Source organism: Jaculus jaculus, chromosome 1 (genome assembly GCF_020740685.1).
Source record: "Jaculus jaculus isolate mJacJac1 chromosome 1, mJacJac1.mat.Y.cur, whole genome shotgun sequence".
Lineage (NCBI taxonomy): Eukaryota > Metazoa > Chordata > Mammalia > Rodentia > Dipodidae > Jaculus > Jaculus jaculus.
This window is the reverse complement of record NC_059102.1, coordinates 40061352-40089273: the sequence shown is the minus strand read 5'-3', so window position 1 is coordinate 40089273 and position 27922 is coordinate 40061352. Positions and strand designations below refer to the sequence as shown.

The 27922-nt window shown below is 40.3% G+C and overlaps 1 protein-coding gene across 1 annotated transcript in view; it reads left to right on the top strand.

Annotated features, from left to right (window-relative positions):
- The first annotated feature begins 8701 nt into the window (after positions 1–8701).
- Positions 8702–27922, top strand: part of Cc2d2b (coiled-coil and C2 domain containing 2B) — a 101280-nt gene continuing 82059 nt past the window's right edge. Inside the window, exons 1-6 of the mRNA XM_045148424.1 lie at positions 8702–8939; positions 10463–10527; positions 15613–15673; positions 17596–17666; positions 18246–18293; positions 22775–22858. Of these exons, the coding sequence (XP_045004359.1) occupies positions 8702–8939; positions 10463–10527; positions 15613–15673; positions 17596–17666; positions 18246–18293; positions 22775–22858 (567 nt within the window). The remainder of the gene's footprint in view (positions 8940–10462; positions 10528–15612; positions 15674–17595; positions 17667–18245; positions 18294–22774; positions 22859–27922) is intronic.

Sequence of the window (27922 nt, the reverse complement as noted above, 5' to 3'; positions counted from 1 at the left end):
CTCATAGTCTGGACTTCATGCTGCAAAGTCAAGCTGGTAAAAGAAGACTCTCAGGAATTGGTTCATTCATACCTTTTGAAAACCCCCCTCTCCCCTTCCACTTCCCATTTATTAAGAATGCCATGCAGTGCCCTTGGAGACAGGAGACACACACCCACTCCAAGCCTACCTTGTGGTTAGGAGATTTTGCTAAAGTTGATAAATAAGTGTTGAAGCCAAAGAGTTCTGCGAAGGCAACTGAGTGTGCCTGCAGCAAATGCATGTCCTAGTCCCCTGAAGTAAGGATAAGAATGCATCTAAGTTCCTAGGAAATGCAAAAATGCTACAAAGTAGAACACTCAGGCCAGAGATTTTCAAAAAGTAGATGCATACACAGGCATTCGGAGAACAGATACTAGTGGTAGGAGGATACATGTTAGAAAGAAAAATACAGTTAACACTCAGGATTGAGAAAATGCACCCTCGAATGCATCTTTTAGAGTTTTGTTTTATTACAATAAAAGCATATAATGTAGCCAGGTGTGGTGGCACACACCATTAATTCCAGCACTTGGGAGGCTGACGTAGGAGGATCATTGTGAGTTTGAGGCCAGCCTGGGATTACAGAGTGAGTTTCAGGTCAGCCTGGGCAAGAATGAGACTCTACCTTGAAAAAAAAAAAAAACCAAAAAAAAATATATATACATACACACACATACACACACACACACACACACATATGGTGAACTTTCTCATCTTTATATCCAGTGAAGTACAACTCAGTGGCATTTAGTATACTTACAATGTCATAGAAACTTCATTTTACAACATTTCATCACCAAGAGTTGGCTGGGGAACAAGACCATACTTGGGTATTCTCATCCATAACCTTTTTGTTGACAGCTAAATGTGTAACCAACTTTGTCACAACGATGGCTGCCTGAGTTTTAAAGCTATGCCACATCTTATGAGAGTATGAGAGAGCAGCATTAATGTGGAGTGGCATGATTCTACCCTGCTATGGTCTTTACACAGCACAGTGTGCCAGGGACCAAGTCTGAAAGTGTTGCTGCGCCCGTCATATAAATACAGGCCTTCCTTCCATGGAATGTTGTGAGGGAATAAGTGGCTGTGGACTTTATTGTGGAAATGTGAAGAGACCCCATTCCTTACCTGTGAGCATTGCTGCAAGAGAATCTGCTGAGCAGTACTGAGTGGTGGCATGTTCTTACTTTACCCCAAGCTGTTTGCCTGTCTCTGGCTTGGAGTGTAACAGCTGAGCTGATAGGGACAGGAGAGCTCTCCAACACACTAGAAGTCAAATATTTATGTATCTCTTGGGCAGTCAGGCTATTTTTTTCTATAGTAGTCTTTTTTGATATTCAGAATTGAATTTACCTGGTCCCAATTAGAGAAGCCAAACTGGAACTTGTTCAGACTTTGTTTCCGGTGCAGTTGTTATATATTATCTATGGCTGCCACTGACTAAGTACTTGTGGTGTAGTGTGAGCCGTGTTCAGGTGCTTCTGGTCATCTTCTCACCTCGCCCTCAGTCTGAAGGAGGAGGTGGTTCCCAGTGCCCGTGATAGAGCTGAGCCTCAGAGGTGTGGCTTCTGCTCTGAGTCTATCACTTGTTCTTTTCTGGATACTTTTCACCCCAGCATGTTAGAATTCATATTTACAAGTTTCCTTCAGAGAACATAGTATTTTTTTATTCTGTTTCTGTCTTGTTTCCAGGTCCAAAAAGTAAAAAAAATTAAAAGTCACCTAAGATATTTGAGAACCAAACTCTGTTTGTCAAGCTCTCAATTTATGGAGATAATAAGCGGGCACAATCTACCCCCAATTCTACTAAAAGAAAGATTGTTCCAGGAATTTGCTTTGGGTCTTTCTAGGTGGAGCAGGCCAAAAGAGATGGTTCAATGTAAACTAATTTCAGTAATGGATCGACCACTGGTTATAATTGATTACTGTGTGTATTAGTCACCTTCTCTTTGCTGTGATCAAATACCTGACAAGAAGCACTTTCCTGGCAGAAGGGTTTATTTTAGCTTATAGTCTGAGGTTACAGTTTATCACAGCAGGGCACGTATGGTGGCTGGAGCTAGATACAGCAGGTCACATTCAGTCCACAGTGATGAAGCAGAGAGCAATGAATACTAGTGCTCAGCCAGCTGTTTCCTCTTTATGCAGTCCAGGACCCCCGCCCACTTCAAGATAATCCCTCACAGGCTTGCCCAGAGGCAAACCTATTCTACATAACACATCACAGGTGTTCTAGGTCCTGTCAAGTTGACAGTCATTATAAACCAGGACTTAATTCACTACCAGATTTTCACCCAGGACTCAAAAAACTGTTTCTGGTAACCCTGTTCCTTTATACGGTAGGAATGCTTTTCCTATAAACCCATAGGGGAAATAAATCAGCAAAAATGGTTGCATCTGTAGGCAACAAAAATAAATAAATAAAACCACTTAATTATGCTCTGTATATGTGCACATGTGTGAGAGAGTTTCAACTCATCAAATTAGTAAGACATAAAATGTGACGTAAATAAGTTTCAAAAGTACATTTCATTTAATGTTGTTTTAGTCAAGGTCCCTATAAGAAACAGCTGGCCTACTTCAAAATGAGAAACAGGAGAGTTTAAGAAAGTGACTAAATTAAAATAATCTCAACAAGCCAGGCGTGGTGGTTCACGCCTTTAATCCCAGCACTTGGGAAGCAGAGGTAGGAGGATCGCCATGAGTTGGAGGCCACCCTGAGACTACATAGTGAATCCCAGGTCAGCCTGGACTACAGTGAAACCCTACCTTGAAAAAAAACAAAACAAAAAAAAAAAAGGTCACTTTTGGACTGGAGAGATGGCTTAGTGGTTAAGTGCTTACCTGTGAAGCCTAAGGACCCCAGTTTGAGGCTCAATTCTCAAGGACCCATGTTAGCTAGATGTACAAAGTGATGCATGCATGTGGAGTTCATTTGCAGTGGCTGGAAGCCCTGATGCGCCCATTCTCTCTCTCTCTCTCACTCTCAAATAAAGAAATAAAAACAAACAACAAAAAGTATTCTCAACAATCAATGAAAAACATATTCATATATGGTTTTTAGATACTAGGTTTTCAAAATCTTTTGTGTATATTACATTTATAAGACATCTTAATGAGGACTAGCCACATTTCAAGTGCTCAACACTTAAATGTGTCGCTAGTGGCTACCAGACTGGCAGCATGTCTACATGTATAGTTAATGTGTAGAGTTAAAAGTATAGGTAATACATTCTCATGCTGTTGTCCTTGGAGGGGAGGGTTTAGCAATTGAAGATGGCATAACATTCCTGCTATTACATTTGTTTTATGTGAATTTGGACATTATTCTGAAGCAAGCTTTTAAGATCCCGCTGAGAATTTCAATTTGATCGTGGGGTGAAGACAGAGAGGCTCATTTTTTGGGCCAAGATACCTGATAAGAACTTGGTAACATTTCATCTGGATTCAAAGATAATAATAAATGTATACATTCCTCAAAATGTAAATTTAAATACTAATAGCTTACAGACCAAACAAAATCTGGTACATAATAGTGAAAGTACTATTAAAATGTATTCTCAGTTTTCAGTACAAAAAAGCTGTATTTCATACAAATTGGTCCAGTCTTGCTGATGCATATTCCAATATTTGCTATATTTGTTAGAACATATCTCATAATTTGCTGCAGAACAGGGTTTTTTTCATTTTTAAACAACCTCAAAGTTTCAATGACTTTCCACAATAAACACTGGTATTCATACTCTACAGGTCTGCAAGGCAGTGGGGCAGCAATTCTTCAGGTGAAAGTCTGTCTCAGGCCAGGTCCCTCCATCTCTTGTTCTCCATGCACAGTGGATTCTTGGGATAGGTTTTCATAATGAACACAAGGGTCCCTGACAGTGAGAGGAACTGAGGATGTCTGATTAGGCCTTGGCCAGAACAGAGCCCTTGTCACTTCTGCCCATATTCTGTTGACCAAAACAAGACATACGACTATGCTCAATATTGAGTTAGACAATTTCTGGGAGGGATGGCAAAGTTGTATGGCAAAGGACATAGGCACACTTAATTCTGGTACAGAAAAGGACTGAAGCAGTGGACACAGTGATTCAGTACAGCAGTGTTACATGAACTCAAATGTAAAGTATGTTTCCTGTCTGTTAAATTGTACTTTATCTTTAAAAAGTTATAATTTCCCAGGCTTTACTGGTCTGCAATGTCTTTCTATAGCAGATAGATTGTTCTGACAGCTCCCAAATTAGCCTCACATTTTAAACTGGTAGATTTCCTAAGAGATCATCTGAACACTTATATTTCCTACTTTATATATTTAGAACAAGGTATGGCCAGTTACCTAGTTCTTCTTTACTAAACTTGTTTATTGTTTATTTTAAAAGCAGAAAGAGTGTGTGTATGGATGCTCTAGGTCCTCTTGCTACTACAAACAAACTGCAGACTAATATGCCACATTGTGTGTCTGGCTTTACAAGGGTACTGGGAAATCAAACCTGGACTGGCAAGCTTTGCAAGCAAGTACCTTTAACTGCTAAGCTCTTTTTTTTTTCCTAATTACCTAATTTTTCATTTGTATATTAATATAACCAAACAATCTTTTTTAAAATCACAGATACAGTGGATTTTTCAATGGGAAGAGAGGTAACTCTATGAACATTCTCTTTAGATAAGTGGCTTCAGGACCATTCATTTCATGAGAGGATTGCTATATATTTTACAGCTCCCTAATTAGATACTTTCTTAATTTAAATTAAGGTAGTAAGTTATCAACAGTAGAGCTGACTTTTTGCATGTATGTTGAATAGCAAAATTCATCAAGAACATGGATTTGGCAAGTAAGACACACTAAGAAGCAAAACTACCATTTTGAGTGAAATTCTAATAAAAGAAAGTTCTGGAAGCTGGAGTGGTCTGTATTTGAGAATGACTTCAATTAAAAACTACTTTCAGGCTGGAAAGATGGATAGTTATGGTGCTTGCCTGTGAAGCCTAAGGGCCCATGTTTGACTCCAACTCCCATGTAAGCCAGACACACAAAGATGAGGCAAGCATGAGGTCACACATGCCCACTAGGTGGCACAAGCATCTGGGGTTCAATTTCAGAGGCTGAGGCCCTGGCACGCCAATTCTCTCTCTAAAACAAATTTGAAAAAATTTTAAAGGCTACTTTCACTTCTAACCCTGTTTCTTCTCTTGTTCTGTGTATAATGCCATCACTGCCTCAGCTAGCCAAGGTCAGACTTGAACTTCAACAAAAGGACCTGCCTATTTTGTTTTGTAATAGTTTTCATTTTGAATTTCACTTCACATCCTATAGGTATTGCCCTGGTAAAGATCTATAATATATTCATCTAAGATAATACCAGAAATGATGGTCTTGACTTCAACCTATGACTCGTTCACTTTATTCCATAACTGAAATCACCAGTGGCTTTCCGCTATCTGTAAATTAAGGTCAGACTCCCCAGCAACATTTAGACTGCCAGTAACCCTTGCTGTCAGCTCTCTCCAGGATCACATCTTGTATGAGATTCACCACTCTCATAACCCTTGTACTCACTCCACCCAGGTAAATTGATTTTCTTGACACTGTCAAGTTGTTATTTCAACTTGGGATACCCTTGCCTTCAAATCTCAGCTCAAATGCTAGTCCTGTCTTGAAACTGTCTCCTAACCTCTAAATAGAGCCTCTTCCTTGTGTCATGACTGCCCTGTGTTTTGACTTCCATTAGAGAACTTGGGCCATTCTGTCCAGTATTGGAAGAAAGTATGTGACCTATTTTTTTAAGAGTCTAGAGCTATTTTAGCACTATCAAAAACAGCAGTTCTACTGATCTCCCCACCTACTGCTAGGCCAGTAAGTTCCTGAAGTTGTTTTTTTATATGACCGTGTTCTTCCTCCCGTGTTTCTGAGCCAGTTCCATTGATGTCAGTGAAGCTTGCTTTGATTACTCTAGCCTTGTAGAACTTTCCCTATTATTATATGAATTCATTTTCTGTATAATAGCTTATCATGTAACACTTGATTGTAGACATTAAAGTAGAATGAGCCTTAAATTACCATGCTTATCAAATTTCAATGTGTATACATATCATCCTGGGATGATATTGAAATACAAATTAATTTTGATAAAAACATAATTCAGGGGGAGGGTATTACCATGGGATATTTTTTATAGTCATGGAAAATGTTAATAAAAATTGAGAAAAAAATTTAAAAAACAAGATTTGGGGCTGGAGAGATGGCTTAGCAGTTAAGGCACTTACCTGAGAAGCTGAAGAATGCATGTTCGAATCTCTAGGTCCCACATAACCCAGACCCAAAGTGATGCAAGCATGCAATGTTGCACGTAAGCCACAAGGGGGCGCATGACTCTGGAGTTTGTTCACAGAGGCTGAAAGGCCTGGACATGCCCATTCTCTCTTTCTGCCTCTCTCTCTCTCTCTCAAAAATAAAATAATTTAAAAAAAAAAAAGATTCAGTAGGCCAAGAGTGAGGTCCAAGTTTATGCATTTCAAATGATGCCTATACTGTTGTCAAGAGGCTACACTTTGGGTACCAAAGATGTTGACCACTTTTTCAGTTCATGAAGTTGCTCTTCCTGGTGTTCAGATAACAGGTCATCTACTAAATGTCAGCTTTGTCCACAGTTGGTTAGCTCAAGTACCAACTAAACAACAATCCAAGGGTTTGTCAGTATTTACTACCTCCAGAGATTCCTCCCTGCCCTGCCCTCAACTTTTGGGAAGTCTCTGTCTCACACTGAGTGATTATCTAATGTCTCTCAAGGAATTTCTCCAGCTCTCTTGCCTTGCTCCTCGCCTTCAGTAAGTTACACTACACTTGTACCTGCCTTGCCCTGCTTCTTGCCCTTAAGGGCCCATGACAAAGAGTTGCCAGCCCACATGCAACCTTTAAAAACTGTTTAAAAGGGACCTGGGAGATGGCTCAGCAGTTAAAGGTACTTCCTTGCAAAGCCTGATATTCCTGGTTCAATTCCCCTGCACCCACATTAAGCCTGATACAAAGTGGCACCTGCATCTGTGATTCCAACACACCTATGACAATGGCAGCCAGATCCAGAGGAATCCAATGCTCAAAGTAAGCTATTTGTAGCAGCAAGAGACTGCCTCAAAGAAAGGAAAAGAGACACCTTGAAGTTGTCCTCTGACCTCCACACATGTGCTGTGCCATGTGCATCCAATATGCACACGCAAATAAATGAAAATGTTTAAAAATATCTAACAGTTTAGCTGGTATTATTCCTGATTGGTAGATTTTCCCTTCTGTCACTCTTCTAGGAAATAGTCACCTTCAGGAACTGAGATAAGTTTTCTAACAAACTATGATTTTTTAGATTAACGAGCTGGTTAGAAGCTATAATTTCTTGCCATAGGCATAGAATAATTATTTGCAAAATGAACAATAAGATTATAAGAATTTTTTTAATTTTTGAATTTTTGTAAGAGTTGGAGAGATGGCTTGGCAGTTAAGGCACAAGTCTGCAAAGCCTAAGGATCCAGGTTCAATTCTTCAGGTCCCACATAAGCCAGATGCATACAGTGACACATGTGTCTGGAGTTCATTTGCAGTGGCTAGAAGCCCTGGTGTACCCATTCTCTCTCTCTCTGTAATAAGTAAATAAAAATAAAATCTTAATGTTTTCTAAATATTTATGTACTTGTGAGAGGGAGAGAGAAAGAGAGAATGGGCACACCAGGGCCTCTAGCCACTGCAAACAATCTACAGACACATGTACCACCATGTGCATCTGGCTTATGCAGGTTCTGGGGAGTCAAACCTGGGTCCTTAGGCTTCGCAGGCAAGTGCCTTAACCACTAAGCCATCTCTCCAACCCTATTTTTAATTGACTGAATATATTTGGTTGAACTCAGTATGTCATTTGTATTCTTGAAACAAGTGGTATCATCAATTAAGGCCCTTCTGCCCACTTGTCCTTTTAAAACATGGTGGTGGGGGGGGGGGGGCGGACAGGCAGGGTCTTGTGGTGTAGCTAACCCAGGCTGGCCTAAAACTCATCTTCCTGCTTTAGTCACCTTGGTGACAAGATCATCAAACTGCATGCCACACCTGATCTCCACATACCCTTTAGATTTGGGGTATTTTAAGCCCAAATGGCAGGCAGGTTGACATGCTAAGTGAAAGATGCCCAAAACAAAGAAAATGATAAAAAGCAATTGACAGTAGGACTCAGTGCTAGAAAGGTGAGAAGGGGATGGCGAAGTGTCTCCACCACAGTCCCTCACATGGAACTGGACAGACTGTCTCTATGTACAGAAAACAGCTGCAGACCACTTAAAGTGACTACTGCTCTGTATGGCTGTTTCTACAGATCTGGTTTTTCAAAAAATTCAGATTTTTATGTCATATCTGACCTTTGAGTGAAGAAACTCCAAAACGACAAAAGCAAGTGTATATTGTTTCATCTATTGAGCAACGATGACACTACAGAAGTAAAATTAGGCTTGTAACGTGAGTTGCAAGCTCTGTGGATAAAATAAGAACGCTTGTGCTGAGGGCTGCCACCGCGGCGTCCCCGCTCCCGAGCTCCGGCCTCTCCGGGGCGGCTGAAGAACAGGCCCGGAGACAGAAGGTTCGCGAAGGCGCCCCCTCTCCCCCCCCCCCCCGCCGCCGCCTGGGCGTTGGCCCGCACCGCGCATGCGCCGGCCGCCAGCGCGGGAACGAGGCGCCGCGCGGGCCGTTGGCGTCCGGCAGCCCGCCGCGGCCAGCGCGCTTCGCCTGGGCGGCAGTGGCGCAGCCCCCCGGGGCCCCGCGATCCTCCGGGTCGCACATCCGCACGGGCGAGGAGCCCTGCCCCGCGGGGACCCGGCCGGCCAGGGAGAAGGCGAGAAGGAGAGCCCGAGGCTCGGGGCGACGCCCCCTCCGCCCGCCGCAGGTCAGCCGGCTGCTTACGGGCTTGAACCTGTGCCCGGGGACGCCCCGCGCCCAGCCCCGGCCTCTCGTTAGGATAAGCAGGAAGATGAGTTTGCGGGGAGAAGAAATGAACGACGGCAGAAACTAAAGCTGCTTACTCTAATTGCCACCAGAGGTCAAAGGCCAGGGAAAAAAGTTCCCAGTGTGAATGAGGCATGGGACGGCGGAATGCTGTCCATTAAAGGGAACTGCAGGCATCTAAGGATGCGCGGTGTGACCCGGAAGATAAAAATGGCTGCACTTGCTAATGTGGGGGCGTGGCCATGAGTTTAGTTTTTGGGAGAAGGGAGTTGACAAGTTACTGTAGTCTTTCTTAGGTATTTGAAAAAAAATTTTTTTAAGCTACTGTGAAAGTGAAGGTGATTTTTTTCTAACATATCAGTATATATTCATAACATAAAACTTTATGCCATAAGGAGTTTTTTTCCATATATTTTCTTGTATTCTGCCACCACCTAGCCACTTTTTATGTCTAGATGGATTTGATAGAGCCTCTTGACTTTTCCATGTATAATAATGTATCTATAAATAATGATGCTTATCTTCCCTCCCTAGTAATTGTAACCCTTACTTTTATGCATGCCTTATTATGTTAACCAGAAGTTCTTTTCTCTTGTTAAACTTTTAGTGTACAAAATATGGGCTTCAACGTGACATTTTCATATGTATGTCACTGTATTTGCACGTATCTGTCCCCTTACTGGCCTCCCTGCCCCTCCTATCACTGGGTCCCCTTCTTGCCCCCAAATACTTCCCTTTCTACTTTCATGTAATTCATATATATATGTATACATACATGTATATATGTGTGTATGTATATGCATATATACATATATATGATCTAGATCAATTAGACATCATTTAAATATTCTTATTATGAGAGAGAATTGACATTTGTCTTTTTCCCCCAGTACCCTCTCTTGTTCCCTATACATCTCCTTTTGGACCTTTCCCCCAGTTCCTCTTCTACTTTCATATAATATGTATGCATGTTTTCTCTCATATGAAGAAGCTAAATTTAAACATATATGTAAAACATACAATATTAGTCCTCAGTCTGGTTATTCACTTAATATTATGATGTCCAGGTTCCATACATTTTTTTCTGCAAATGACATAATTTCATTTTTAGTTATGGCTGCATAAAATTCATACACACACCACTCATCTGTTGATGGTCATGTAGGCTGGAGTCATATCTTGGCTATTGTGGATAGAAAGTAAACATGGATGTGTAATATCCTGGTATTGTGCTGACTTAGATTCCTTTGGGCAAACACTGAGCATGACATTTACCAAAACTTCTATTAAATACTAAAGGTGAGAGAATATTAAGCATTAATACAGAAGGTAATAATCATTTCTTTGTTTTCTATTTAGTAAAATTAGAAAATTCAAATACTGTATTTTAAATCTTAAGTATCACATTAGTTGTTAACAGTTTCAGAGATTATAATTCTTATGAATAATTTCTTATTTATTTAGAGAGTAGAAATAAAACAGCCATCATGAAAAAGACTTTAAAGAGAAGAGATGATCTTTTTAAAAAGGTAAAGTGTTAATGGGGCTTATAAGGAGTTTTTTAAGCATGAATTTCTTACAGCATTTTCAGGAGGTATATTTTCCTAAAGATAGCTTGCATGTGTTCATTTGGACTTGAACTTACTACACATTCTGATTCTTAATGATTCGCATAGAACTGGAGTGTAAATAGTATTGGATAAAATGAAGTTTGCAGAGGTCATTAAAATCAACCCCTGCTTCTTTCCAGGCAAATAGAAATTCATCTTATAATTTCACCTACCGAAGGGCATGGGTTTCAGCAGTCAACATGGTAATATGGGAATGTTGGGGTTCCCTCCAGTGCAATAATTTTGGGGTGTCTCTGCATTCTTGTCTTATGAATTCAAAGAATAAAATCCACAGACCACAGAATAAGGTTCAGAAAAATCTTATTATAGCCCAGAGCTTTAGGGAGGGGGAGGTTTAGAGAAGCGTACTTAAGGAAAGGAAGGAAGACACAGTTCTTGCCCAAGGAGGCAAGATGGAGTTTGAGAAGCCCATCTGAATTTTTTTTTTTTTCTTTTTAACGTAGGGTCTCACTCTAGCCCAGGCTGACCTGGAATTTACTATGTAGTCTCAGGGTGCTGGGATTAAAGGTATACGCCACCATGCCCGGCTTTTTTATTTTAAGGTGAGCACCATGGAGTGATGACTGATTTAGCCAGTTTAGTCCTGATGTCAAATGTCTGGGGTCAGGATTTCTGGAAAGTAGCAATCTTCCCAGAAATCTTAGTTTTCCAGCAAGGGTCTTCTCAGAAGGGAGTAGAAGGACTCCCTAAGGAGGCAGAGATAAGAAAAGGCCAGATTCTTCTGACATTTCTGACCTGTACTAAAGTGTAATGACCTAGACTTTTCCCTACAGGCCCAAGGACAATTAATTCCTGCCTTTAGTCAAGAAGAAAGCAATTCACTTTGGGGTCTGTCACCCTTAAGCCACCTCATTGGGAGGCATCAGCAGTCAACATGGGAGTGTAGGTCACTTGTTGGCATAGTTATTCTCTTCCCTCTGTCTATGCATTGATTCAGTATTGTTGGATCCTGTGGTAGTTGTATTTTTAATTTTTTGAGGAACCTTCATATTGTTTTCACTATCTCACTTTATTTTTATATCACAGATTTCCCCTCACAAATGAAATGAATGAACTGAAATGCCTCTTCTATTTTTCACTTTTTCTGACTGTAAGGAAAAGGAAAACAGTTCAATAATTCTAATTCTTTATATAATCTTGAATTATATTTGAGTCTACATTTTACATTTATCATGCTATGTTGCCTTTTGTTCTTCTAAGGAAATTTTTTGGTTAGCTTTGAACTAAGTTTTTCATATGTCTGCTGGCTGTTTGTATATCTTCTTTGAAAAAACATAAACTTTTATTCCTAGACCTTTAAAAATTATTTATTAGATTACTGAACTTTTAAATTCCTTACATATTTTAGATTTTTACCCCTTATCAAATGTGTGGTTTGCAAACATTTTCTTCCATTTTACATATTGTTCCTTTATTCTGCTAATTGTTTACTTTGTTGTGCAGTAGCTATTTTTTTTTATTCTTATTTATTTATTTACTTGCAAGGGGGAGAGAGAATGAATGGGTGTGCCAGGACCTCCTGCCACTGCAAACGAACTCCAGATGCATGTGCCACTTTGTGTATCTGGTTTTCCATGGGTACTGGGGAATCAATCCTAGGCTGTCAGGCTTTGCAAGCAAATGTTTTTAAGCACTAAACCATCTATCCCATTAGCTTTTATTTTGATGTAATTCCCTTTGTCTACTTTTGCTTTGGGGTTCATATCTAAAATTATCATTGTTCAGACCAATGTCAGAGCTTTTTCACAGGTTCACTTCTAGCAGCTTTACATTTTCAAGTCATACATTGAAGTCTATAAGATCTGTAGGCTTTGTAAGCAAGCACCCTTAATTGCTGAGCCATCCCCCCAACCATATTTATTTACTTTTAAGGAGAGAAGAGAGAGACACACACATATGCACACACCACTGTGTGCATCTGGTTTTACATGGGTACTAATGAATCAAACCCTAGCCCACAGACTTTGCAAGCAAACACCTTTAACTGCTGAGTTCTCTCCCCAGTCAGTTTTAAAAAGACTTAAATTAGCTTAAATTAGACTGAAGAGGTTTCATTATGGCATTTTCACACATAACTACTATTACATTTTGTTCTTACTCATCTCTGTTCCACCTGGCCCTGGTCATGTTTCAGGGAATATGTAGGCTGGTTTCAGTGCTTAGTGTGAGTAGTTCCGTTTCACAACTGTCAGATGGTATTGAAGCATACATGTTCAAGTATGTCCTGGACATGTGGCCTTAGAGTCCTCTGGGTATATAATCAGGGGAAATGGCCTAGCTGGTTTATGTGAAAGTTGTATTAAGTTTTTTTGAGGAAGCTCCATGCTAATTTCACTGGTGTTTGTACCAGTTTCCATTCCTACCAGTGGTGTAAGTGTTCCTTTGTCCTCACACCCCCAGAGCCAGAATTTGTCACTTCTTTTTAAAACTTTTTTGTGTGTATGTGTGTTTATGCATGTGCATGTGTGTGCACAAGTGTATGGAGGCCAGAGGACAACCTTGAGTATCATTACTGAGGCACACCATCAGCTGTTTTTGAAATAGGGTCTCTCATTGGTCAGGAGCTTACCGATTAGACCAGTTATCCCCAGGAATCTCTACCTTACCAGTGCTGGTATTACAAGCATGTGCTGCTACATGTGGCTGTGGCTTTTCCATGGGTTCCGGGGATTGAACTAATGTTTGCATAGCAAGTACTCTACTGAGATGTCTCCCTAGCTTGTTTTCTCGATTAGATAGCCTTTCTGACAGGGGAGAGATGGAATTGCAAACAAGTTTTAATTTGCATTTCCCTGTTGGCTGAGGATGTTAAAAACTTTTTCAAATATTTGTTGACCATTCATATTTTTGATTTTTACAACTATCTATTCAGTTCATTAGCCTGCTTAATGATTGGATGATTTGTGGGGGTTGGAGTTTAATTTTTGTAGTTCTTTATCCATTCTAAATATTAATCCCCTGTATGATGTGTATTTGGCAAAGGTTTTCTCCATTCTGTAGACTGTTGCTTCACACTGATGCTGGTTTCCTTTGCTGTGCAGAAGCTTTTAATTTCACACAAACCCATGTGTCAGTTCTTGGCATTATTTCTTATGCTGCTAGAGTCCTTTTCAGAAAGTACTTGCATATACTTCTAGCAAACATAGTACTTTGTCTAGCAGTTTCAAAGTTTCAGGTCTTACATAAGATCATGGGTCCACTTTGAACTGATTTTCCTTCAGAGTAAGAGGTAGCAACCACAATGGTTATGTCAAGAAAATATGCCATTATTTTCTTAAATTTAAGGCTAAAAACAAAGTCGTACTCCATATCACACTAAAGAAGGTTTAACTTTGCCATAATAGTTTATTTTAGAACACTGAAGTTTGAAACACTATAAAAGAAAGGTTCACCTTAATGCAGTGAATTTTTAATAATGGTAGGCCGTTCAAGTCCTCCTACCAGAAGGCAGGTAGAAGTATGATTTTGGGGGCTGAAAATCTGTCTCAGAAGTTAAAGGTAGTTGCTTGCAAGCCTGCGAACCCTAGTTTAATTCCCAAGCCACTCACATTAAGTTAGAAGTTAAAATAAAAGAAAGGAAGGAAGGGGAGGGAGGGAGGGAGGGAGGCAGGGAGGAAGGGAGGAAGGGAGGAAGGGAGGGAAGAAGGAAAGAGCGTAAGTGTCTGGTATTCATTTGCATGAGCAACAGGTCCTGTATGTGCAAATAAATGAAATACAGTTTTGATGCTCAGGAGGTAAGTCTAAGCTAGGCCAAGGAATACATGCTGTCTCCAAAGTCTCAGAATGTGCCTGCCTTTTGGCTATGGGGAGAAGATGTGTGACCACTGAAGGATATAAGGAATAAGACATTTAAGGATAATAGTAATACAATGTTCAGGGCTGGAGAATTGGCTTAATGGTTAAGGCACTTGCAAGCAAAGCAAAGGACCCAGGTTCAATTCCCAGTACCCATGTAAAGCCAGATACACAAGGTGGTCCATGTGTCTGGAGTTCATTTACAGTGGTTAGAGGCCCTGACATACCCATTCTCTCTCTGCTTCTCTCTTGCACACACACATGCTCTCTCTTTCTCCCCTCTCAAATAAATAAATAAATACAATATTTAAAAAAAAAGAATACAGTTTTTTGGGCTGGAGAGATGGCTTAGCAGTTAAGTGCTTGCCTGTGAAGCCTAAGGACCCTGGTTCGAGGCTCAATTCCCCAGGAACCACGTTAGCCAGATGCACAGGGGTGCATGCGTCTGGAGTTTGTTTGCAGTGGCTGGAGGCCCTGGTGTGTCCATTCTCTCTCTCTCTTTCTCTGCCTTCTTCTCTCTTGTCTGTCACTCTCAAATAAATAAATAAAAATAAAAACAACATCAAAAGATTAAAAAAATATATAGTTTTTATAAGATAAGGGTGCTCACAGTTCAGTTGCTATAAAGTTATCAGTCAGGTTGTGACTAAATTCATTGGTGTTGAATTTTCAAAATGTTTTCCGTCTTTTATTTATTTACTTATTTTGCTAATGATAGAATGAAAGAGAGTATTGCTGTACCAGGGCCTCTTGCCAATGCAAATGAACTCCAGATACATGTACCACTTTATGCATCTGGCTTTACATGGGTGCTGGGGATTCAAATCCAGGTTAGTAGGCTTTGCAAGCAAGAGCCTTTAATCACTGCACTATCTCCTCAGCCCTCAAAATATTTTCATATGTGTGTAATGTCATTTGACTGTATAAGAACTAGAAGGTAATTCATAACATTAAGAACTCTTAAGATTTTAATCATTTCAAAGATCCTTTCTGATATTATAAAAGAGCAATTTTTAGATGTGAAAATCTACATCTCACATAAATTAGTAAAAAGATGAAAATTAAGAAAATGGGCAATAGATATGAATGAGCATCTTAAAGGAGATGATTCAACAGGCTGATGAATATATGAAATAGTATTCATTAACAAAACAATGTAACATTTCTCCCTGCTTGTTTTTTTCACAGATGTCAGAAGAGACAGAAAACAGGGCAATAGAAGAAATTATAGATAGGAATCTCTCAAAAGGTTCAATAAGTATGCCACAATTCTAATATTCTTGGTCTCTCTCTCTCTCTTTCTTTGTTTTGTTTTGTTTTGCTTTTGAGGCAGGGCTTCCCTCAAACCCAAGCTTAACTGAACCTCACTCTGTAGCCCAGGCTGGCTTTGAACTAATGGAAATCAACTTACCTCACACCTAAGTGCTGGAGTTTTAAGCATGAGTTAGCTTACCTGGCTAGATGTTCAATTTTTAAAAGATTATTTATTAGAGAGAAGGGGAGAGAGACAAAGAGAGAACCAGGGTACCAGGGTTGCTTACCTACCACTGCAAATGAACTCCAGATGCATGTGCCACTTGATGCATCTGGCTTTACATGGTACTGAGGAATAAAATCTGGGCCTTCAGGCTTTCTAAGCAAGTACCTTTATCTGCTGAGCCATCTCTCCAGACTTGTATTCCATTTTCTACTGTGCCTAAATCTGTACAGCCTCTGTCTGTTTTTCTCAGTCAATCTTTTTTTAAATACTTTTTGTTTGCTTGTTTTTTGAGGTGGGGTCTTGCTCTAGCATAGGGTGACCTGGAATTCAGTATGTAGTCTCAGAGGAGCCTCAAACTCACAGTGATCCTCCTACCTCTGACTCCCAAGTGCTGGATGAAAGGTGTACACCACCAAACCTGCATTTTTTAACTTTAAAAGATATTTTAGTTATTGATTTGAGAGAGAATCAATGTGCCAGAGCCTCTAGAAACTGCAAATGAACTCCAGATGCATGTATCACCTTGTGCATCTTTACGTGGGTACTGGAGAATCAAACATGGGTCCTTAGGTCCAAACACCTTAATTGCTGAACCATCTTTCCAGCCCTGTCTTTCTCTATCAATCTTATGGATGAGCAGAAAATAAACACTTGGAGTGTCCACACATCAGGAGCCTAGACTGTTGCATTTCCTTGAAGATCTAGTTAAAGTAGTAAGGCATGAAATGTGCAATGCTGATTTTACAAAACTCCTCTAAGCACCTGACATAGGTACTCTCTTTTTTGGAGTCCTTTCTTCCAGTTTAATCTAGTCTATCTTTGAAATGTGTGTACTTGTATATGCCACATAGAAATCTGTATTGAACATGAATGTTCTCATGGATTATTTTTTCCCTGACAATAAAAAAGTTTTGTTTGTCTGAGTTGTTTTTATTTTATGTTTTGCTTGTATACCAAGAAGGATTCTCAACAATAGCTGAAGAGGTAACAAGAAAATATGACATAGGATAGAGAAAAAAGATCACAAAAGATACACAACCACAGATGAAAGTATTTATTTTATATGGGAAGAGGAAAGGGCTATCAATTGGTTCTAAGCTTTCAGGGTAATGACCTGTTCTTCCTGATTGTCATGGTGCTTAGACGTACACACAATTGGGCTGGGAAACAGCTTGCCATGCAAGCATGAGGGGCCGAGCTTGGATCCCCAGTACATGTATGCACAAGCATGCCCACACAGTAAAGAAGTGAATGCAGTTAAGAGGTTGTACCAGTCAGCTTCACGTTGCTGGGATGAACTTCCAAAACAGGCACAGTTATGGGAGGAAGGGAATTTATTTGAAGCTTACAGATCCAGGGGAATTCCCATAATGACAAAAAAGCTGGTCACCTTTCACACAGAGAGAAATACCACCACCATTACCACAAGCAAACACACTCCAGGAACCATAGGCAGAGCTCAAGCACTGTGCATTTCTTTGGCTAGAATTCATATCTGCCCCCTAACACACCTTAGGGCTAGACCCTAGGATCCAACCACAGTGACATCAAGTTACAAGCTCAAATAAAACTGAGTCTACTGGGGGACATCCATTCAAACTACTCCAGAAGTATCATAAGTAATTTTGTTATTATTATTGTATAATCATAATAAAATATTTTTTCATTGTTATGTTGGTTTCTTGATTTAGATGCAAAAGGAAATCAAAATCTAGCACAGACACTGAGAGGTAAAGTAAGAGAGAAACTAAAAAATGCTAAGGTAATCATTTTACATTTTCTTCTGTTTTCAGACTTATAATATTAAGTGAAATATAAAGTTTTTCATGTATCACAGCTGAAGTGTGGTCTTTGTATAGTTCAACTTCAAAAAAAGCTTTATGTTCTTGACTGCTTTTTTTTTTTTTTTTAACTTTTGTCTCATAACACCCCTATGATGTCAAATCTAAGCCAATAAAACTTAAATGATTTGGCTAAAGTAATTATATGTGCTGTCTCAGGGAAATACACACATTTAAAGAAAAATATTAAGTTTTTATTCATTTTGGATGAGTATTTAAGAAGCTCAGTTATGGGACTGGAGAGATGGCTTAGCGGTTAAGGCGTTTGCCTGCAAAGCAAAAGGACCTTGGATCGATTCCCCAGGGCCCATGTAAGCCAGATGCACAAGGTGGTGCATGTGTCTCGAGTTTGTTTGCAGTGGCTGGAGGCCCTGGCATGCCCATTCTCTGTCTGTCTGCCTCTTTCCCTCTCTCATTCTCTCAAATAAATAAATAAAAATTAAAAGTTAAAAAAAGAAGCTCAGTTATGTTTATTTTTTAAAGAAGAAATTGTCTTTCAGATTAATCAAGGCGAAAAATCTTCAAGTCAGCTGCTCACTGATATGAAGGTATGTAATGGTCTAAAATGAATAACTTTCTTTGAAAAAAAAATGGTTTAGGGATTTAGCTCAGTGGAATAGAGCTTGCCTAGCAAGCACATGTATGGGGTTTGGTCCTCAGAATCAGAAAGAAAAAATTTTAAGTTTTATGAATGTATACCTTACACAGCAGAAATCCACCCATTTTTAGCTAACCTCTAGAACAATGCCGTCAATACAACAACACAGCGTTAGTCCATTTTCCCCACTCAAAAAGAGATCTCTCGTGCCCATCTGCAGTACTCACTCTTCCTACCTGGCATGACTTTACCAAAAGACTACAGTAAAATATTAGTAAAAGATGGATTTAAGTGCATTAAAATTTTAAAGTGTTTATTTGAGCAGATCCAATTCATGATTGCAATGTGATTAGGACACCTCCAAGGAGCACAAGAGAAAATTTAGAGAATGCACGCTGAAGCAAATATATTTTTTTAAATTTTTTTACTGGGAGAGGGAGAAAATTGTACCAGGGCTTCCAGCTACAGCAATCAAACTCCAGACATGTGCGCCACCTTGTGTGCATATGTGACCTTATATGCTTGCAGCACCTTGTACATCTAGCTTACATGGGACTTGGAGAGTTGAACATGGGTCCTCAGGCTTTGCAGACAAGCACCTAACTGCTAAGCCATCTTTCCAGCCAGAAAATAAAATTTATTTATTTGAGAAAGAAGAGAGAATGGGTGCACCAGGGCATCTAGCCACTGCAAATGAACTCCAGCTGCATACACCACCTTGTGCATCTATCTTACTTGGGTACTGGGGAGTCAAACCTGGGTTCTTAGATTTCACAGGCCTTAACTACTAAGCCATCTCTCCAGCCCCAAAGAAAATATCTTTATATGTATTTATTTCAGAGATAGAGGAGAAAGGGAGCAAGAGAGAGAGAGAATGGGTACACTAGAACCTCATGCCATTGCACATGAATGCCCAACACATGCACCACTTTGTGCATCTGGATTTACATGGATACTGGGGAACTGAACCTAGGCCATCAGACTTTAACCCCTGAACCACTTCTCTAGCCCCAAATATTATGTTGATTAAACTGGATCAGTAACCTTAATGTCCCTATTGAGAAATTAATTGGCAGTTTTTCAATGAAAATTAAGTTTCATTTTCCTAGCATATGACTTGTCACAGTGAGCTGGGTTTCTGTTTGCTTATATAGAACTCATGGTCTTAAAATCATTTCAGCCTGAAGGCCTCCCAGTTAGTTGTTTTGACAATATTAGAGAAGATCTCTGAGCTACAGATTTGATTCAAAGTTTAGTGTGTGATTGCATATTTAAAAAGTAATGACAAAATATTTCATGTTTGGGGGGAGGCTGGAGTGATGGCTCAGTAGTTAAAGACCTTTGCTCTGTATTCCTGCTGACCTAGGTTTCATCTCTTGCCCCCCACATAAAGCTGGATACAAAACTACAGGGTAGAGCTAGAGAGATTGCTTAGCAGTTAGGACATTTGCCTGCAAAGCCTAAGAACCCACATTCTACTCTCCAGATGCCTCATTAGCCAGGTGCACAAAGGTGAGGCAAGTGGAAGGTCACACGTGACCACTAGGTGGTGCAAGCATCTGTAGTTTGATTGCAGAGGCTGAGGCCCTGGTTGCCAATTCTTTCCCTCTCTCTCTCTCTCTCTTCCCCCCCCTTTCTCCCTCCCCCCCCCCCTGAAAAAAACAAAAAACAAAATAAAAAAACACTACAGGACAAGACTGGGCTTCCCTGCTACCAAGAACCAATACCTTATGTTTGTCCTCTGACCTCTACATGTGTATAGTGGTAGATGCACAAATTTAAAAATCAGCAAATAAAAACAGATATCTTAAAAAACTCATTAAAAAATCTATTGTTTGAGGGTTACTGTTAGAATACAAGGTAAATAGTTATGACAAACAGTTTACTGGAACTTCTTTGAACTGATTGGAGTTCACCTTCAACATGTGGTTTTCATCTGAGTCCCAGGCACAAAGCTCCACTCTTTTCATTAGACAAAGAGAAGGAAGGAGGAAGAACCAGAGGATTGTAGGTTGGCCTTCTATAGGACAGACCATGTGAGTTACACATCACTTGCAGTAAAGCACTATGGAAAAGTATAGTATATAGGTGTTCAGCTCAAGATAGATTTCATTATTGGGGGTGGGAAAAAGGCAGTGCTGAGCAGCTGGAGTTTCTGTCACAAGCACATGAAGGACATTTAGCTCGGCAAAATTTACAGTAGAAGGATTCATTGTTTAATTCATTTTAGTCTCCTCCACAGTGCTCCTCTCAGGTGTTTAGTAAAAACATATCTTGATTAAATTAAAAATAAAAACAGGAGGGGCTGGAGAGATGGCTTAGCGGTTAAGCGCTTGCCTGTGAAGCCTAAGGACCCCAGTTCGAGGCTCGCTTCTCCAGGTCCCACGTTAGCCAGATGCACAAGGGGGTGCACGCGTCTGGAGTTCTTTTGCAGAGGCTGGAAGCCCTGGCGCGCCCATTCTCTCTCTCTCCCTCTATCTGTCTTTCTCTCTGTGTCTGTCGCTCTCAAATAAATAAACAAAAACTTAAAAAAAAAATTATTAAAATAAATAAATAAATAAAAACAGGGCTGGAAAGATGGCTTAGCGGTTAAGGTGCTTGACTGTGAAGTCTAAGGACCCATGTTCACTTCCTTAGATCCCACATAAACCAGACACACAAGATGATGTATGTGCAAGGTCGCACCTGCACACAAGGTGGTATATGTGTCTGGAGTTGACTACAGTGGCTGGAGACCCTGGCACACCAATTCTATCTCTCACTCACTCTCTCTAATAAAAAAAAAAGGCCAGTCTGTTGGGCATGCCTCAAAATTTAAAAATATTAAATAAAAACAGATTAAAATGTTTATGTATATGACTAATTGTTTAAAATAGGAACAAAAGCACACCTAAATTGTATCTAACAAAACTATGAATCATAAAACAATATGCCAAAGTTAAATCATCAAGTGTCGGGCTGGAGGGATGGCTTAGCGGTTAAGCGCTTTCCTGTGAAGCCTAAGGACCCCAGTTTGAGGCTTGATTCCCCAGGACCCATGTTATGCACAAGGGGGTGTACGTGTCGTTTGCAGTGGCTGGAGGCTCTGGCGCGCCCATTCTTTTTCTCTATTTGCCTCTTTGTCTGTTGCTCGCAAATAAATAAATAAAAATAAAAACAAAAAATTTTAAAATATCAAGTGTCAAGGAAAGTGGTAAAAGAGAACTTGACTTCTAAGAATTTCTATGCTAATTGTTATAGAGTAATATTGTTCAGAAAGTAAGGATTTGAGCAAGTGATTTAGAGATGGGCAAAGATGATCAGAGGAAATATATGCCTACAATTCATGAATGTAGCATTGTGACAAGGTAAATTGAAATTACATAAAATTGTAGATACAAGGCTGGGGAGATGGCTCAGCCAGGAAGGTACTTGCTTGCAAAGCCTAACAACCTGGCTTCAATCCCCAGTACCCACATAAGCTGGATGCACAAAGGGGTGCATGCATCTGGAGTTTATTTGAAGTGGCTAGAGGCCCTGGTACGTTCATTTTGTTTGTCTCTCTTCTGTCTTTCTCTGCTTGCAAATAAATAAATAAACAAGATCAGGTAAACTTTCATATTTTGTATGTTTTGAAAATCTTTGATTTCTAGTAAGCATGATTTTTACTTTTAATCATAGAATTGATCCTCTTCCAAATCTCCATTAAAATGGTTCTTATTTATCTATTTTAAGAGAGAGAGGAGCAGAGAGAAAAAGAGAGAGAATGAATGTGCCAGGTCCTCTAGCCACTGCAAATGAACTCCTGATGTGTGTATCACTGTGCATTTGGCTTTATGTGGGTCTTAGGGAATCAAACCTGGGTCCTTTGGCTGTGCAGGCAAGTGCTTTAACTGCTAAGCCATCTGTCCAGTCCAAAATTGTTCTTTTTAATATTTGTGTATAGAAAGATGAATGTTATTTGTAGTTCAAATACTCATGATTTATACCATAGAAATAAAAGAGAACTTATTTATCAGCAAGTTGATAACTAAGCAGGTGCCACCAAAAATTGTGGAGGTGGGATGGAGTGGTACTTGTGTGTGTGTGTGTGTGTGTGTGTGTACATGTGTGCATGAGAACTCCTGAAAATAGGGACAATTACTGATCTGAGGAAGTAATTATATGAGATTATGAAGTAAACTTAATACTCAGAGAAAGTAGATACAATTCTGGAGACAGATTTTGGCTGCACTTTGTTCCAATTTTTATTGCAGTGACCAGAAAACACACACATACACACTCATGAAGTGAAGATACTCAAAGCTAAATACATAAGAACACATGATAAAATAATTCTGCCCTGTTGTGACTTGTTTTTTAATAAGTTCCTGATTAACATATTTCAAAACTATTTATTTATTTACAAGCATACAACATATTCACCACAACACCAAATACTCTTTCCCACAGTGTAATGTCTTACTGGATGAAGGTCTTTCATTTTTCATCCTGAGTGGAGAAGACGACACCGTTTTGAGCCAGTCTTCAGAGCAGGTTGGTTATGTTTCCCTCCCTTGTACATTCTAACTCTCTCAATAAACAATTCTTTTTATTTTGTTTTGTTTTTGAGGTAGGGTCTTACTGGAGCCTGGGCTGACCTGAAACTCATTCTGTAGCTTCAGGTTGGCCTCGAACCCACATCAATTCTCCTACCTCAACCTTCCGAGTGCTGGGATTAAAGACATGCATCACCACACCAGGCTCCAATGAACAATTCTTTATTAAAGGCATAGAATGAAACACATGGGTAATGGACGTTTGTTTGGAGAAGAGATTTTTGTCCTATACCTCAGGATGGCCTGAACTTGTGATCATCCTACCCCAGACTACTGAGTGCTCAGATTACAGGTGTGCACCACCATGATTGGTTTGGAAGATGAAAATTTTATTATCATGCCTTCTTTTGGATGGTCATTATAATACCTAGTATTTACTTAGTGCTGACTGTCTGCTCAGTGATATGCATTCAAAGTAGATTGCATTTCATCCTTATAAAAGCCCTGTGAGACAGATATTACTATTGTTATTCTGTACATGTGGAAATTAAGGGGAGAGTTGAGCATTGACAGCTGGAAAGTTTTTTGTCTTTTCTTTTTCTTGTCCTTCTTTCCAAGTGTCTCACATTGTTTCTTTGGCCTCCATTACCTTTCATGGCTTCCCTAATCCCTACACAGCTAACACTAGACCCTTTTGCTTTCTGTCAGTTCCTCCGTATCTCTCAAATGACTCAGCCCTGGGGTTGTGAGTGCTTGCCCTTCCTTCCCTCCATTTCTACTTAGTGTCCGTCTTCCTCCCTGTCATCTCCTGGTGTGTCAGTCTCTTTACCCTCCCAGCTGCCTTCCTGTAACTTTCTCCATTCTCTCTGTACCATCGACCTCTCCAGGGCTTTCTCATGCTCCCTACACCAGGACCTCCTGTCCTAACACTGTCACACCCCTCGCTTCCTCCTTTCCCTCTTGGACCCTGCCTACTTACTTCCTAGTCCTTTCTGCTGCCTTTCTTTACATTCTGCTCAGATCTGGCTTCTTTTGTTGTTGCTTTTCCATGGTAAAAGTTTTATCTCCAGCCACATATGGTGATGTTTTCTCATAATCCCAGCATTCAGGACACAGACAGGTCAAGTTCAGTTTGGGCTGCATAGTAAGAATTTGTTTCAAAAGCAGAAGAAAACAAACTTTATTTGAAATATTTTTAACAAATAAAATGAGAAATTATTCAAAACAATGCTGAGGGACTGGGGAGATGGTTCAGTGGATCAAGCACTTGCAAGTTGAAGACTGGAGTTTGGTTCCCCAGCACTCACATAAATGCTAGGTGGGTGTGGTGGCCTCCTCCTGTGATGGTGACTCCCTGGGGGCAAGCTGGCTACCCTAGACTAACTGAACTGATGAGCTCTGGGCTCAAGTAAAAGCCTGCCTCAGTAAAGAAAGAGGAGAATGATCTAAGAAGACATCAAGTGTCAACTTCTGGCCTCCACATGCACTCACCTGTGCACATGCACCTACACACACACATACACACATGCACCCACTCACCCACATACATGTAAAAGGACAAAAAGTCATCTGAAATCCAGTCTTCTGAAAAAAGTAACTATTACCATTTTTCATAATTTTTTGGTTATACCCATACATACACACATTCATAGAAAAAAACAACTAGTAAGTAGCAATTCCATTTTCCAGTTGCATAGCCAAACCCTGATGTCATCCTTGGATACTAAAATAGTGCAGTACTTGCATGCCTCATATCCAATTGATCACAAATCCTGTCAGTTCTACCTGCCATTTATCCCATCATTGCCCCATGTTTTGCTATGTTAGCTGGTACCACTCTAGTTTAAACCAACATAAATTCTGAAGATTGCAGTCAGCTTCTCGTTGCTAGACATACACCTGACCAGAAACAGCTTACTGGAGGAAAGGGTTTATTTCAGGCTTACAGAATCCAGGGAAAGCACCATCAATAGTGGAAGAAGCTGGTTAACTCCTGCAGATCCAAGCAGAGAAACACAACTGTAGCAAGCAGCAAGCAGCAAGCAGCAACAGCCAGAACTCAAGCCCACCAGGGCTCAACCTGCTCTGAACATAGTTAGTAGAGCTAGATTCAGATGCACCCCAGTGATGCATACCAGGTAGCAGGGGTCATGTTTTAATGAAACACTTGAGTCCATGGGGCCATACATTCAAACTATTACATTCCACCCCGGCCCCCATAGACTCATGATCATCTTACAATGAAACTTATATTCAGACCAGCTACAAAGATTCCCATAGTCTTTTATCAACTTTAACATTGTTCGTGGGGTTAGGGATTTAGCTCAGTGGATAAGTACTTGCTTAACAAGCACAAAGCCCTGAGTTTGTTGGCACATGCCTTTAATCCCAGCATTCAGGAGGTAGAGGTAGGAATATTGCTGTGAATTTGAGGCCACCCTGCAACTACATGGTGAATTCCAGGTCAGCCTGGACTAGAGTAAAACCCTACCTCAAAAATAAAAAAAATAAAAATAAAGCAAGGAAACTAACATTGTTCAAAAGTCCCAAGTCTCAGGCTGGAGAGATTGCTTAGTGGTTAAGGTGCTCACCTCCAAAGCCAAAGGACCCAGGTTCAACTCCCAGGACCCATTAAGCCAGATGTACCATGTGGCTCATGCATCTGGAGTTTGTTTGCAATGGCTGGAGGCCCTGGTGTGCCCATTCTCCACCACCTCCATCCTTATCTCTCTGCCCCATGAATAAATAAATAAATAAATAAATAAATAAATAAATAAAACATATATATTTTTAAAGTCCCAAGTCTCATCTGAGATTCAAGACTGTCTCTTAACTGTGAGTCCTGTAAAATCCAAACAAGTTACATACTTCCAACACATAATGGCACAGAATAAACATTTCCATTGCAAAAAGGCATCCTTAAGGAGAGACTGGACCAATACAAAATCAAAAACCAGTAGGCAAACATCCAACATCTGCAGTCTCTGGATTCCAGTTCTACCTCTCTAGCTGGTTCACAGCTCAGGAAACATCTCGTTCCAAGCCCCCAGCTCTCCAGGGTAGCTGTAGCACAGTCCGGCTGTATAAAAAGCATCTTTAGGTCTACACTGCAAACCACAGTCCATCTTCTCACACAGCACCATACAATGGCCTTATCTGACCTGCAATGCAGGGATTTGTCCTGACTGCCCATTGCTGCCTCTCAGCAGTGACTGGAAGCCATCTGTCTTCATATAGTAGCCTTACTGAGCCTCCACATAAGGACCTACCCCTGCTTCATAGGCCACATCTCAACAGCAGTCTCTGGAACCATGTGCACTTCATGATCCACTTCCCTGCATTTTTATGCTTCCAAAACCATTACTGGGTATACAGTAGCGCAACCAATTTTGTGAATTCATGGAAGAATAAACCTTAACCTTGAAGAGTAGCATATGCCTTCAAAATTCTTCCTTCAGGTCACCTCCTTGTAAAAGAATTTCCATTGTCCCAATGCAAAGTAGTTGACCCACCCTTGATTTAATGGTGGTGATCTGCTTAACAATTTTAACTTAAAACCATTCTCTATGCTGGTAACTTTAAACTTCCTTGAATTTTTCCTGTGATAAACCATACATCCTTCACATCTTTCTGTTCTATATCTTCTACCAAGCACACCAGTCTATTACCTTTAACCTTGCTCAAATTCTTAGGGCTAGGGTAGAATGCCATGAGCCTTTCCACCAGTACCCAAGGTCCAATAAGGCTCTTCACTTCCCCTTTGAAAGCTCATAAGCCAAACCTTCACTGTCCACAATTCTTTCTGCATTCAGAATTTTCAAACACTCACCAGAATAGCTCATAAAACTTTACTTACTATACTGTGAGGTTTCTCCAGTCCCAAGTAGCAAGCCCTTCCACAATTTTCCAGCGCACAAGTTCCAAAAAACCAAAATCCACATGATCAGATTCATCACAGCAATGACCCCACTTCTTTGGTACAAATTTACTATTGCAGCCAAACACCTGACAGAAATAGATTACTGGAGGAAAGGGTTTATTTCAGGCTTACAGAATCCAGGAGAAGCACCATTAGTGGCAGAAGAAACTAGCTTACTTCTGTAGATTCAACCAGAGTGCCAGGCTTGGTGGTGTACCCCTTTAATCCAAGCACTTGGGAGGCAGAGCTAAGAGTATTGCCATGAGTTTGAGGCCATCCTGTGACTGCATAGTGAATTCCAGGTCAGCCTGGGCTAGATGGAGACACTGCCTTAAAAAACAGTATATAGCTATACAGATTATAGATATAGATTCAAGCAGAGAGACACAACTGCAGCAAGTACCAACAACCAGAATTCAAACCCACCAAGCTCAAACTGCTCTGAACACACCTGGTAGGGCTGGACTCAGATTTGCCCCAGTGACATAGCCCCTGTAGCAGGAATCTGCCTGCTAAGGGCTCAGGTTGCAAGCTTAATTTTAATAAAATATCTAAGTTTATGGGTCCTTATATTCAAACTGTCACACTTACTTCCCTCTGTAATCACTTTTCCCTTTAAGGCAGATTTTTCCATACCACACAGTAGGGAGAGTAACCCTGTTAAAATCTAAGATAGATCATCTTTTTGCTTATACTTTTTGTTTGTTTGTTTGCATGGGCTTGTGTGTGTGCATATATTTATGAATGTTCATATGTGTGTGGGTGGGTGTGAGCCAGAGGGCAGGTGTTACTCTTAACTATGCTGTCCACCACTTTTTGAGACAGTGTCTCTTATTGGCCTGTAGCACAACAATTAGACTAGACTAGCTAGCCAATAAATTCCAGGTATCCACCTGTCTCTGCCTCCCCAGCACTGAGATTACAAGTTTGCACTACTGCAACTAGCATTTATTCAGGTACTTGGAAAAAATTCAGGACCTTGGGGTTAGAGAGGTGCTTGCCTGCAAAGCCTGGCAGCCTGGGTTCAGTTCCCCAATATTCACATAAAGCCAGGTGCACAAAGTAGCACACACATCTGGAGTTCATTTGCATCAGCTAGAGGCTCTGGTGCCCCTTTCTCTCTCCCTCTCTCTCTCTCTCTCT